Here is a 13,958-nt window from a genome sequence, read left to right on the forward strand (position 1 = left end):
CAGTGAGCAAGACACCTCGTCCGTCCTCGGAGACTCCCACCAGAACAATGACCGAGCCTCTGAACCTGAAACCTGGCTGAATGAACCAGAGCTCCGCTGGAAGCCAGGTGAGCCCGGAAAGGGCTGAACGCAGGCACTGTGGGGGCCGAAGCCCCGTCCGCCCAAACTGGACGGGACGTGGAAGGGATCAATGCACCGCAGGCTACAACAGCAGGACTGCACACTGCCCAGCGGACCCCTCCCTGCCACATGTCCTCAGCACTGCCGGGCCCGCTTTGAGGACCCTGAGGCCCCCCTAGCACCACACTCACACCGCCGCCCGGTGACACGCCCCTCGCTAGCCACGTTTACATGAACCTCAAAGATCCTCCTCCTCATGGGATTCTGAGGTTCAGCGGACTGTGAAAGGTTCATGTAAGCACCTGAGTGGATCCGCTGCACTCGGAGCAGACTGGATTCCAGATGTGACTGAAGGAGGTGGTCTACACGATCCATAATCTGCTCCTGCCTCAATGATGGGGCTGACAGAAGAGCGGACTGAACGGGGATTATTCGTTCTGCGCAGGCGTTCCCTCGTACAAAGTGACATGATGATGTGACAGGAAACAGGAAACAGGAAACAGGAAACAGGAACCAGGAAGCAGGAAGCAGGAAAGGCAAAAACGAGCAGAAGAACTGGACGGTGGCTGAGAAAAGCTTTAAATAAAAACCCTGAGAGAACAAACACTGGAGGAGAGATGGAACCAGTTGTTGAAAGAGCTGGGTGGTAGACTACCAGCGGACCGCCCGGTGTTCTGGATTAACTGGTTCCCATGGTAACGAGTGACAGATCCTGTAAACACATGCTGGAAGCAGCAGATGTTAGAATCAGACTCACTAAACTGAACTGATGAATCTACTGGAACTGTAGAGAACCGGCGTCACTAGAACCTCTCAAAGGTTAGGTCGGGTTTCAACATCTGCTGGCCACAAGTCAACAGCGACACCAGTTCATCTGAAACACCGGCAGGCGGAGCGGAGCCTCGCAGCCGACCGGTGCTCAACAGCGGGACACGGTGCAGGGCGGGTCTCCGGGACGTGGCGCTGGGGGCGGGGCTCCCTGAGCAGCGTCTCATGGAGACGATGGGACATTACTGATCAGAGGTCCAGCAGATGGAAACCCTCTGAGGACCGCTGGTTCAGGGCTACATACCTGAAAGGTCCCTGAGAGACTCGGTGTGAAGTCAGAGAACGCCGTAGAACCTGCTCCAGGCAGGGACCTGGTAAACCAGGACTGATCCTGGATCACTCTGTGTGCCGTCCAGGTCTCCAGATGAGTTTAACACCATGCAGACTGGGCCAGTGGGACCACAGGGAGGAACTCGACCCCCCCAGAGCTGCAGGCAGGGACAACATCCCAGGCCAGGTCCTGAGGGACTCTGGACATCAGCTGGTGGACATTTTGAACTCCTCACTGACTGCTACCATGGTGCTGCCGAACCCGAGCCGAGCTCCAGACTCCAGCTCTGTCCTCACTTCACACACCGTCGCTCTGTGGAACTCAGTCATGAGAACCAGGAGCCTCAGACGGGAACGCCTTGCATATACCTCCAAAGGATTTCAACCCACGCTGGGAACCCGACATGCTCTGTTAAAGAGGAACATGAGGCCAGCGTCAAATAACTCATCTGGAGTTTCGGAACTGTATATTGGCTTTTGCCAGCTCGCATTTGACCTCTTCCATTACTAACTGCTGCGGTCGATGTGTGGGCGTTTGTATTTCTGAGTTCTGGGGAAAAATTACAAAAATGAGCAATAAATATATTGTGGGAAAGAAAAGAACCTCTCATTACAGTTCCAGGTGTTATTTGAATGACACCTGGACTCAGTTTTATTTTAGTTTTCATGAAGCTCATTTGATAGCCTTTGTGTTTATTCCCAGCTTCACCTCCAGCTCCAGGTTCCAGCGCCGCCGGCCGCCGTCCACCCGCTCGATCAGAGGCTCCCACACAGCATGGCCTTCGTTAAAGTAATTCACCTGACAACATTTAATATGTTAATATCTGAACAAGTAAAACATCCTCATCAAATCATCTGGAGATTTGAGGTGGTAGAATAAACGGTGAGACCACACCTCCAGCGTCAGCAGCGCCTTCAGCTGCAGCTGAGACGACCAGTTCTGGGCCGACCCGTCGAAGGAAGACTCTGCCAGCAGCAGAGGGACCGTCCGGTGGCCCAGACCGGACTCCAGGGTCACCTGGACCACCTGTGGAGAGCAGAAGACGGCGTGTAGGAAGCCGGCACCCCGCGGCGAGCGGCCCGCCGGGAGGACGGCGGTACCTTGACGTCGACGGTGAAGCTCTCGCCCCGCCGGCGCTCCTCGGGTTCTCGGAAGCTCTCGGTGACCTCGGTGGCCTGGTCGACCCCCAGGAACCAGAAGTCGCAGGCGTAGATGTTCATGACCGACCACAGCAGGTCCACCTGGGGGCGGGGCTCCAGACCCCGCTCGGCGCTCGGCTCGCCCTTCATGGCGGTCATTACGGTCATCACCGTGTTGATGATGAACGGAGAAATCTGGAGGTGGAGAACACTCGGCGAGTTGACAGGCGGAATGCCGGTTCCTTCCTGAGCTGCTTCCTCCAGACAACACCAGGAAACAGCCAGGTGACACCAGACCCGGTTCTAGGTCTGGGTAGACTAGGTCTGCTCTAGATCCTTCATCCAGTCTCAAGAACCCCAACAAGACCATCAGGTCTACAGTCAGACGAGCCCTCTCAGGACCGTTCTGTTCCACCAGCTCCCGACTGTCTCACTGTCTCACTCTGGTCCAATTCCAATTCTATTTTTCATCCCCTCCCCCTCCCCGAGCCCTCCCCCTGAACCCTGCCCCTGAACCCTCCCCCTGAACCCTGCCCCTGAACCCTCCCCCTGAACCCTGGCCCTGAACCCTGGCCCTGAACCCTCGCCCTGCCCCTGAACCCTCCCCCTGAACCCTGCCCCTGAACCCTCCCCCTGAATCCTGCCCCTGAACCCTCCCCCTGAACCCTGGCCCTGAACCCTCCCCCTGCCCCTGAACCCTCCCCCTGAACCCTCCCCCTGAACCCTCCCCCCGCCCTGCCCCTGAACCCTCCCCCCGCCCTGCCCCTGAACCCTCCCCCCGCCCTGCCCCTGAACCCTCCCCCTGCCCCTGAACCCTCCCCCTGTACCCTCCCCCTGAACCCTCCCCCTGAACCCTCCCCCTGAACCCTCCCCCCGCCCTGCCCCTGAACCCTCCCCCCGCCCTGCCCCTGAACCCTCCCCCTGAACCCTCCCCCCGCCCTGCCCCTGAACCCTGCCCCTGAACCCTCCCCCTGAACCCTCCCCCTGAACCCTCCCTGCCCCTGAACCCTCCCCCTGAACCCTGGCCCTGAACCCTCCCCCTGCCCCTGAACCCTCCCCTGAACCCTCCCCCTGAACCCTGCCCCTGACCCCTCCCTGCCCCTGAACCCTCCCCCTGAACCCTGGCCCTGAATCCTGCCCCTGAACCCTCCCCCTGAACCCTGGCCCTGAACCCTCCCCCTGCCCCTGAACCCTCCCCCTGAACCCTCCCCCTGAACCCTGCCCCTGAACCCTCCCTGCCCCTGAACCCTCCCCCTGAACCCTCCCCCCGCCCTGCCCCTGAACCCTCCCCCCGCCCTGCCCCTGAACCCTCCCCCTGAACCCTCCCCCGCGCCCTGCCCCTGGAAACCGAGGGTCCAGGGCTCGGGCCTGAATCCCCCCCTAAGAAAAGGGACAACCCTTCCAGATCCTCATCGTCATCAGTGGTCGCCCGTGACGGAGTGAACCGATGCGTCTCCAGCTGCACTGATCTCCTCTCCTGGTCACCGGACTGCTTTTTCTGCTTTTTCTGCTTTTTCTGCTTTTTCTGCTTTTTCTGCTGCATTAGAATATTAACAATGATTCATACAAACCAGAAAGAAGGCATTTTATTACGCAGGTGGCATCGCCAGCAAGGTTTAACTTCTGCTGCTCCAAAATTAAAAAAATCTGTCTGTGTCCGAGTGTGTGTCTGGTGTGTGTCTGTGAGTGTGTGTCTGGTGTGTGTCTGTGAGTGTGTGTCTGGTGTGTGTCTGGTGAGTGTGTGTCTGGTGTGTGTGAATGTGTGAATGGTCTTGAGACCCGTTGTGAAGCAGCAGAACCCTCAACTGAACTGCAGAATGTTCTGGAGGAACCAAGGGGAGGTTCTGTGAGGGGAGCAGAGAACCAGGAAACACAGATGGGTTTCACGTGTGTGTGTGAGTGAGTGTGAGAGTGTGTGTGTGTGTGTGTGTGTGTCCAGGTCCGGGGCCCGGCGGTTCTACGTACCTTCACGATGATGTCGTCCACCATCAGAGAGCCCTGCAGCGGAGAACCCGCCCCCCCGCCGCTGACTTCCAGGAGGACGGAACAAGGCTTGAGAACCTGATGGACACAACGCGACCAGTGAGACGTGGACGGTGACGGCGAGAAGCCGGCGCCGGCGGGCTCGTACGGTGGTGACGGCGGCGGGGTCCTGGTCCGAGTCCTGGATGAACCGGCGGGCCAGGACCTTGACGTCTCTCAGGTTGGCTCTCAGCTTCTGGACGCCGCCGCCGCCGACCTGCAGCGCCACGTCGCTCTGGAAGGACGCCACCAGGGCGGGGGCGTCGGCCCGCCGCAGGCTGGCCACAAACACCACCTCGGGGTCCACCACCACCAGACGGACCTGAGTGGCCAGGCCTGCAGGGGGGCAGAGGGCGGAGTCAGAGGGCGGAGTCAGAGAGCGGAGTCAGAGGGCAGAGTCAGAGGGCGGAGTCAGAGGGCAGAGTCAGAGGGCGGAGTCAGAAGGCGGAGTCAGAGGGCGGAGTCAGAGGGCAGAGTCAGAGGGCGGAGTCAGAGGGCAGAGTCAGAGGGCGGAGTCAGAGGGCAGAGTCAGAGGGCGGAGTCAGAGGGCGGAATCAGAGGGCGGAGTCAGAGGGCGGAGTCAGAGGGCGGAGTCAGAGGGCGGAGTCAGAGGGCGGAGTCAAAGGGCGGAGTCAGAGGGCGGAGTCAGAGGGTGGAGTCAGAGGGCGGAGTCAGAGGGCGGAGTCAGAGGGCAGAGTCAGAGGGCAGAGTCAGAGGGTGGAGTCAGAGGGCGGAGTCAGAGGGCGGAGTCAGAGGGCAGATTCAGAGGGCGGAGTCAGAGGGCAGAGTCAGAGGGCGGAGTCAGAGGGCGGAGTCAGAGGGCACATTCAGAGGGCGGAGTCAGAGGGCAGATTCAGAGGGCGGAGTCAGAGGGCAGAGTCAGAGGGCGGAGTCAGAGGGTGGAGTCAGAGGGCGGAGTCAGAGGGCGGAGTCAGAGGGCGGAGTCAGAGGGCAGAGTCAGAGGGCGGAGTCAGAGGGCGGAGTCAGAAGGCGGAGTCAGAGGGCGGAGTCAGAGGGCGGATTCAGAGGGCGGAGTCAAAGGGCGGAGTCAGAGGGTGGAGTCAGAGGGAGGAATCAGAGGGAGGAGTCAGAGGGCGGAGTCAGAAGGCAGAGTCAGAGGGCGGAGTCAGAGGGCAGATTCAGAGGGCGGAGTCAGAGGGCGGAGTCAGAGGGAGGAATCAGAGGGAGGAGTCAGAGGGCGGAGTCAGAGGGCGGAGTCAGAGGGCAGATTCAGAGGGCGGAGTCAAAGGGCGGAGTCAGAGGGTGGAGTCAGAGGGAGGAATCAGAGGGAGGAGTCAGAGGGCGGAGTCAGAGGGCGGAGTCAGAGGGCGGAGTCAGAGGGCGGAGTCAGAGGGCGGAGTCAGAGGGCAGAGTCAGAGGGCGGAGTCAGAGGGCGGAGTCAGAGGGCGGAGTCAGAGGGCGGAGTCAGAGGGCAGATTCAGAGGGCGGAGTCAGAGGGCAGATTCAGAGGGCGGAGTCAGAGGGCACATTCAGAGGGCGGAGTCAGAGGGCAGAGTCAGAGGGCGGAGTCAGAGGGCGGAGTCAGAGGGCAGATTCAGAGGGCGGAGTCAGAGGGCACATTGAGAGGGCGGAGTCAGAGGGCGGAGTCAGAGGGCGGAGTCAGAGGGCACATTGAGAGGGCGGAGTCAGAGGGCGGAGTCAGAGGGCAGAGTCAGAGGGCAGAGTCAGAGGGCGAAGTCAGAGGGCGGAGTCAGAGGGCAGAGTCAGAGGGCAGAGTCAGAGGGCGGAGTCAGAGGGCGGAGTCAGAGGGCGGAGTCAGAGGGTGGAGTCAGAGGGCGGAGTCAGAGGGCACATTGAGAGGGCGGAGTCAGAGGGCGGAGTCAGAGGGCGGAGTCAGAGGGCACATTGAGAGGGCGGAGTCAGAGGGCGGAGTCAGAGGGCGGAGTCAGAGGGCAGAGTCAGAGGGCGGAGTCAGAGGGCAGAGTCAGAGGGCGGAGTCAGAGGGCAGAGTCAGAGGGCGGAGTCAGAGGGCAGAGTCAGAGGGCGAAGTCAGAGGGCGGAGTCAGAGGGCAGATTCAGAGGGTGGAGTCAAAGGGCGGAGTCAGAGGGCGGAGTCAGAGGGCGGAGTCAGAGGGCAGAGTCAGAGGGCAGAGTCAGAGGGCGGAGTCAGAGGGCGGAGTCAGAGGGCGGAGTCAGAGGGCAGAGTCAGAGGGCAGAGTCAGAGGGCGGAGTCAGAGGGCGGAGTCAGAGGGCGGAGTCAGAGGGCAGAGTCAGAGGGCAGAGTCAGAGGGCGGAGTCAGGGCAGATTCAGAGGGCGGAGTCAGAGGGCACATTCAGAGGGCGGAGTCAGAGGGCAGAGTCAGAGGGCGGAGTCAGAGGGCGGAGTCAGAGGGCGGAGTCAGAAGGCGGAGTCAGAGGGCACATTCAGAGGGCGGAGTCAGAGGGCGGAGTCAGAAGGCGGAGTCAGAGGGCGGAGTCAGAGGGCGGAGTCAGAAGGCGGAGTCAGAGGGCGGAGTCAGAGGGCGGAGTCAGAAGGCGGAGTCAGAGGGCGGAGTCAGAGGGCGGAGTCAGAGGGCGGAGTCAGAGGGCAGATTCAGAGGGCGGAGTCAGAGGGCAGAGTCAGAGGGCGGAGTCAGAGGGCACATTCAGAGGGCGGAGTCAGAGGGCAGAGTCAGAGGGCGGAGTCAGAGGGCGGAGTCAGAGGGTGGAGTCAGAGGGCAGAGTCAGAGGGCGGAGTCAGAGGGTGGAGTCAGAGGGCGGAGTCAGAGGGCGGAGTCAGAGGGCGGAGTCAGAGGGTGGAGTCAGAGGGCGGAGTCAGAGGGCGGAGTCAGAGGGCAGAGTCAGAGGGTGGAGTCAGAGGGAGGAGTCAGAGGGCGGAGTCAGAGGGCGGAGTCAGAGCGGAGTCAAAGGGCGGAGTCAGACGGCGGAGTCAGAGGGCGGAGTCAGAGGGCGGAGTCAGAATCCAGGCTGTCTCAATGGGTGAATTCTAATTGGGCATCAAACAAAACAGCTGCTCCACTGATTAATGGAGGAACCCAGACCCAGTGGGGGGAAGGGTTACTGAACCCCGGGTTCTACCCTGTGGAACCGGCTCCCAGCTCTGCTCCTTCTCTCGTTTCAATGTAATTTCATTGTATTGCTACATGTGACTGATGATGGTTCCTCCTGTAGCCTCTGGACCCTGTTTATATATGAACTGAATGTAGATACAAGAACCTGTCTGTCCTGTCTCCTTCTCTCTCTGTCCCCTCACCCCAACCAGGACAGCAGGAAGACCACTTCTGAGCCTGGTCCTGCAGGGTTCTCCTCTGAGCCTGGTTCTGCAGGGTTCTTCCTGTTAAAGGGAGTGTTTCCTTTCCTCAGTCGTGATGCTGCTCATGTGGATCTGTTGGGTTTCTCTGTAAAGTGTCTGAAACCACCATGTTGTATCTGGCACTTCATAAATAAAGCTGAACTGAACTGAACTGAGGAGGAGCAGGAGGAGGAGCTCCACTGCTCCTCGGGGTCAGAACCACTCTCAGGCTGCAATCTGTGTGGAAACCTCCCCCCGTCTCCCTCTGTCCGTCCCTGCTATAGAGGGGACGTTCTTCATCCTACCACGGTGACACGGCCCCCCGTCAGTGGTCTTGGTTGGGCTCGGCGGCGAGTCCCGGTCTTACCGGTCCCGGCGGCACGTCCCGGTCTTACCGGTCCCGGCGGCGGGTCCCGGTCTTACCGGTCCCGGCGGCGGCTCGTGGCTGGCCGGTCTGCCGGAGCTGCAGTCGCTCGCTGGCTGCGGACGGTCCGGAAGCAGGCGGAGTCTCGGGCAGCGCCTGCAGGAAGAAGTCTGCCACGGCCATCAGGAACTCCACGCTGGCGCACAGCTGGAGCTTCTGGAGGACGGCGACCACGCCGCGCTCCGCCGCGCTCTGCCGGTACGACACCTCCACCATGGCCTCCGAGGCTCCCCGGTCCCTGCAGCCCACCATCCTGGAGGACACGGCGCCGTCAGCGAGCCAGACTAACGCCGCCGGGCAGGCGAGGCGAGGCCGTCACGGGACCGTTACCGTGACGTGGCCCTCTCCATGTCCGCTCTGCAGTCGTCCAGCGTGCAGGTGGTCAAAACGGCGCCGGCCTCCATGCTGCCGCCGTTCAGGATCTTCCCTGAGAACCTCAACAGGTGCAGCACGAACTCCCCGAGCCGCCGGTCCCGCTGCTGCTGGAGGTCACAGAGAAGAGCCGGTCAGAGCCCGGACCGGACGGACCTCGGGTCCGTGGACCTGGACCGGATGCATGTGACCCACCTCTTCGGGGCGGTCGTGGTACAGAACCAGACCCAGAGACTCCACGCTGAAGCTGAACTTGACTGTTTCTACAGCTTCAGCAGTTTCGTCACCGCTGAGAGTCGCCGACTTCCCAGCATCACCTGAACACATCGCAGGAGCAGAGCACAGCATCAGAGGACAGCCTGTCCTCTGAGGGACCGCCTGTCTCCTGAGGGACCGCCTGTCTCCTGAGGGACCGCCTGTCTCCTGAGGGACACAGCCTCCACAGCATCAGAGGACAGCCTGTCCTCTGAGGGACCGCCTGTCTCCTGAGGGACACAGCCTCCACAGCATCAGAGGACAGCCTGTCCTCTGAGGGACAGCCTGTCTCCTGAGGGACACAGCCTCCACAGCATCAGAGGACAGCCTGTCCTCTGAGGGACAGCCTGTCCTCTGAGGGACAGCCTCCACACACATGTCCCACCTGCCGGGGGTCCACTGGATACTTGTGCTTGCAAGTTGGACTCTTGTTGGTGAGATCTGGGATCCGGGTCTCCGGCCTCGCCAAGATTATCCGTCACGATTCTGAGCAGAACCTTCAGGTCGTCCTGGCTGAGTCCAAGCTGGACAGAACAGAACCAGAGAGGACGGCTGATAGAACCTTCCATCCCACCTTCCACAGAAACCATGAAACTCTGCAGAGGACGGAGACTCTACGAGGTAGCACTGCGTACCTCAGGTTTTTCTCAGGAGACTTGAGCACACACAGAGTGTCGGTGCGTCTCATCCTGGCCATAAATCCCACAGAGACCAGCTGTCCTACCTTCATCGGCTTCAGGTCCCCGTCCACTTCCACAGCAGCCATTTTTCTGTACCAGGAAGCTGAGAGGTTTCTCCTGATGTTCAGGTGCAGGTTGACCGGCTCCAGCAGCTCAGTGCTGGCTCGCTCAGAGACCAGGTCTACGTAAGTCCTGGGCGACATGAAGAGATCGAACTCAAGATGAAATACCGATTCTGGAGTGAGCCCTCAGACAGGACCCCGGTCCCAGGCGGGTCTCTGACCTGGACAGTTTGAGCTGAGTCAGATGGACATTCATGCTGTCGACGATGGCCGGCAGAGGACAGCCTTCAGCGTCCAGCAGAGAGAAGCTGTTCCCCACCGTGATCAGCCCCAGGTCCATCACCAGAGCATTGTGGGAGCTGGAGGACTGCGGGATGATGATGAGCGGAGCCTTCAGCCTGATGTCCAGCAGCAGCCGGAAGCTCTTCTGGGCCAAGTCCCGAACGCTGGACGCCGCCTTCTCGGCGGCCTGAGCGGTGGCAGCGCTCACAGCCTCTTTAGCCGTCTGGAAGTTGTTGGTGAACTTCTGCAGAACGTGAATGTCAGAAGACATCAGTAAACGTCAGTAAACGCCAGTAGATGCCAGTAAATGCCAGTACACGCCAGTAAATGTCAGTAAATGCCAGTAGACGTCAGTAAACGTCAGTAGACATCAGTAAGGATCAGTAGACGTCATTAAATGTCAGTACATGCCAGTAAACGTCAGTAAAAGCCAGTAAACGTCAGTAAAAGCCAGTAAACGCCAGTAGATGTCAGTAAACGTCAGTAAACGTCAGTAGACGCCAGCAAACATCAGTAGACGTCAGTGAGCATCAGTAGACATCAGTAAACGTCAGGGGCGACAGCAGCTCAGATGGTAGAGCAGGTCGTCTTATAACCGGAAGGTTGGCGGTTCGATCCCCGCTCCCGCAGGCGTAAAACTCGTTGTGTCCTTGGGCAAGACACTTCACCCACCTTGCCTAGTATGAAAGTAGTGAGAGTGAATGTTTGGTGGTGGGAGGGGCCGATGGCGCAGACTGGCAGCCTCGCCGTCAGTCTGCCCCCCCCAGGGCAGCTGTGGCTGCAGCAGCAGCTTACCACCACCTGGTATGGTGTGAATGAATAATGCTATGTAAAGCGTCTTTGAGTGTCCTGAAAAGCGCTATATAAAACCAATGCATTATTATTATTATTATTAAACCTCAGTAGATGCCAGTAAACATCAGTAGACGTCAGTACGCGTCAGCAGATGTCAGTAAACACCAGTAGACATCAGTAAGCGTCGGTAGACGTCAGTAAGCATCAGTAGACATCAGTAAACATCAGTAAAGGCCAGTAGACCTCAGTAGACGTCAGTAAACATCAGTGAACATCAGTAGACGTCAGTAAGTGTCTGCAGATGTCAGTAAACGCCAGTAGACATCAGTAAGCGTCAGTAAACATCAGTGAACATCAGTAGACGTCAGTAAGCGTCAGTAGACTTCAGTAAATGTCAGTAGACATCAGTAAACGCCAGTAAACACCAGTAGACCTCAGTAGACCTCAGTAGACGTCAGCAGACGTCAGCAGACGTCAGTAAGCGTCAGTAGACACCAGTAAACGCCAGTAGACCTCACTAGACGTCAGTAAGCGTCAGTAAGCGTCAGTAGACGTCAGTAAACGTCGGTAAACGTCGGTAAACGGTAAATGTCAGTATAATGCATCATGGGATTGACCCAAGCTCATTGATGGAATGACAGCAGCTGCTGGCCGTCCGGAGGCGGGCTGCTGGTTTCCAGTGACTGGACCACCCTGACAGCCCAGCGGACTCACTCCAGCCCAGCCAGACTTACCAGCATGGACATGATGAACTTGTGGAGGTAGACCACCTGGACACAGCCCACGTTCAGCTTGACACGCCCATCGGTCCTGGAGGTGTCTGTGTAGCCGGGGCCCTCCGTGGCGTTCGGGGTCAGACTCATGGTGAAGCTGAAGACTTCATTTCCCACGATGGAGATGGCCTGCAGGCCAGAGGAGAGGGACCACAGAGGTCCAGGCCTCAGAGTCAGGACCAGGTACCAGTGGAGTTCAACGCCATCTTGAAGAGGCACTCTGCCCAGCGGAGGGCTGAACCACCTAGAAAAGAGCAATTACCTTCTGGTGGACACTTTTAGGATCCAGGTTGACAACAGCAAAGTCTTGCAGACGTGCTGAAATGTGAGTCTGAGGTCCCTGAGTCAGCAAGGACCCATTAAGACCTGAAAGACAGACCAGACCGCTTCAGTCCAGGCAGGACGCTCCTGCAGGACCCAGCCCTTCAGGACACTACCTTGGATTTTGATGTCGGCTATGGTGCAGGTCTGATCACACAGCAGGACGCTGAAGGCTCCTAGAGTCACCATCACCTTCAGATTGATGACCTGAGAGTCCGAGTCCAGCACCGAGGCAGCTGTGGACGAGCAAGACCAGGATCCATATCAGAGACAGAGCCACATCAGAGACAGAGCAGAGACAGAAACACATCCGCACGTGGTGTGTGTGTGTGTGTGTGTGTGAGAGTGTGTTTCACTGACTGGACTTGGCTGACAGGGACTTGTCTTCAGTCCTCTCTCGGGCGTCCCTCTCTTTAAAAGCTGTCTCTCCCGAGGACAGGACAGTGGACAGGAAGCTGAGGGTGGCGAGCAGAGCCTCGGTGTGGAGGACGATGTCCAGCGAGCTGAAGGTCACCTGAACACACACAGCTGATCAGCTCTGAGACAGTCAGCAAATCAGTCAGCAAGTCAGCCAGCCAGCCAGTCAGTCAGTCAGTCAGTCAGTCAGTCAGTCAGTCAGCAAATCAGTCAGTCAGTCAGCCAGCCAGCCAGCCAGCCAGCCAGTCAGTCAGTCAGTCAGCCAGTCAGTCAGTCAGCAATTCAGTCAGCAAGTCAGCCAGCCAGCCAGTCAGTCAGTCAGTCAGTCAGTCAGTCAGCAAATCAGTCAGCAAGTCAGCCAGCCAGCCAGTCAGTCAGTCAGTCAGTCAGTCAGTCAGTCAGCCAGTCAGTCAGTCAGTCAGTCAGCAATACAGTCAGTCAGTCAGTCAGCCAGTCAGTCAGTCAGTCAGTCAGCAATTCAGTCAGTCAGTCAGCCAGCCAGCCAGCCAGCCAGTCAGTCAGCAATTCAGTCAGTCAGTCAGCAATTCAGTCAGTCAGTCAGTCAGCCAGCCAGCCAGCCAGCCAGCCAGTCAGTCAGTCACTCAGTCAGCCAGCCAGTCAGCAATTCAGTCAGTCAGTCAGTCAGTCAGTCAGTCAGCCAGCCAGTCAGCAATTCAGTCAGTCAGTCAGTCAGCCAGCCAGCCAGCAATTCAGTCAGTCAGTCAGTCAGCCAGTCAGTCAGTCAGCAATTCAGTCAGTCAGTCAGTCAGTCAGTCAGTCAGTCAGTCAGTCAGCAATTCAGTCAGTCAGTCAGTCAGTCAGTCAGTCAGTCAGCAATTCAGTCAGTCAGTCAGTCAGCCAGTCAGTCAGTCAGCAATTCAGTCAGTCAGTCAGTCAGCCAGTCAGTCAGTCAGCAATTCAGTCAGTCAGCCAGTCAGTCAGTCAGTCAGTCAGTCAGTCAGCAATTCAGTCAGTCAGTCAGCCAGCCAGTCAGTCAGTCAGCAATTCAGGCAGTCAGTCAATCAGTCAGCCAGTCAGTCAGTCAGCAATTCAGTCAGTCAGTCAGTCAGTCAGTCAGCAATTCAGTCAGTCAGTCAGTCAGTCAGTCAGTCAGTCAGTCAGTCAGCATTCAGGCAGTCAGTCAATCAGTCAGCCAGTCAGTCAGTCAGCAATTCAGTCAGTCAGTCAGTCAGTCAGCAATTCAGGCAGTAAGTCAATCAGTCAGCCAGTAAGTCAGTCAGCAATTCAGTCAGTCAGTCAGTCAGTCAGTCAGCAATTCAGCCAGTCAGTCAGTCAGTCAGTCAGTCAGTCAGTCAGCCAGCCAGTCAGCAATTCAGTCAGTCAGTCAGTCAGCCAGTCAGTCAGTCAGCAATTCAGTCAGTCAGTCAGTCAGTCAGTCAGTCAGTCAGCCAGTCAGTCAGTCAGTCAGTCAGCCAGTCAGTCAGTCAGTCAGTCAGTCAGCAATTCAGTCAGTCAGTCAGTCAGTCAGTCAGTCAGTCAGCCAGTCAGTCAGTCAGTCAGTCAGTCAGTCAGCAATTCAGTCAGTCAGTCAGTCAGTCAGTCAGCAATTCAGTCAGTCAGTCAGTCAGTCAGTCAGTCAGCCAGCCAGTCAGCAATTCAGTCAGTCAGTCAGTCAGCCAGTCAGTCAGTCAGCAATTCAGTCAGTCAGTCAGTCAGTCAGTCAGCCAGTCAGTCAGTCAGTCAGTCAGTCAGTCAGCAATTCAGGCAGTCAGTCAATCAGTCAGCCAGTCAGTCAGTCAGCAATTCAGGCAGTAAGTCAATCAGTCAGCCAGTCAGTCAGTCAGCAATTCAGTCAGTCAGTCAGTCAGTCAGTCAGCCAGCAGTCAGTCAGTCAGTCAGCCAGTCAGTCAGTCAGTCAGTCAGTCAGCAATTCAGTCAGTCAGTCAGTCAGTCAGTCAGTCAGCAAGTCAGCCAGCCAGTCAG

At 58.2% G+C, this 13,958-nt stretch overlaps 1 protein-coding gene across 1 annotated transcript in view; it reads right to left on the minus strand.

The window, feature by feature from the left end:
• Nucleotides 1–13,958, minus strand: part of vps13c (vacuolar protein sorting 13 homolog C) — a 131,391-nt gene that overhangs the window by 78,642 nt on the left and 38,791 nt on the right. Inside the window, exons 23-37 of the mRNA XM_030087701.1 lie at nt 11,958–12,111; nt 11,714–11,833; nt 11,539–11,642; nt 11,238–11,405; nt 9,648–9,952; nt 9,409–9,556; nt 9,070–9,208; nt 8,625–8,746; nt 8,388–8,539; nt 8,057–8,310; nt 4,490–4,716; nt 4,324–4,419; nt 2,320–2,553; nt 2,114–2,245; nt 1,928–2,017 (exon numbers count right to left, since the gene is read on the minus strand). Coding sequence (XP_029943561.1) covers nt 1,928–2,017; nt 2,114–2,245; nt 2,320–2,553; nt 4,324–4,419; nt 4,490–4,716; nt 8,057–8,310; nt 8,388–8,539; nt 8,625–8,746; nt 9,070–9,208; nt 9,409–9,556; nt 9,648–9,952; nt 11,238–11,405; nt 11,539–11,642; nt 11,714–11,833; nt 11,958–12,111 — 2,445 coding nt within the window. The remainder of the gene's footprint in view (nt 1–1,927; nt 2,018–2,113; nt 2,246–2,319; nt 2,554–4,323; nt 4,420–4,489; nt 4,717–8,056; nt 8,311–8,387; nt 8,540–8,624; nt 8,747–9,069; nt 9,209–9,408; nt 9,557–9,647; nt 9,953–11,237; nt 11,406–11,538; nt 11,643–11,713; nt 11,834–11,957; nt 12,112–13,958) is intronic.

Source organism: Salarias fasciatus, unplaced genomic scaffold (assembly GCF_902148845.1).
Source record: "Salarias fasciatus unplaced genomic scaffold, fSalaFa1.1, whole genome shotgun sequence".
NCBI lineage: Eukaryota > Metazoa > Chordata > Actinopteri > Blenniiformes > Blenniidae > Salarias > Salarias fasciatus.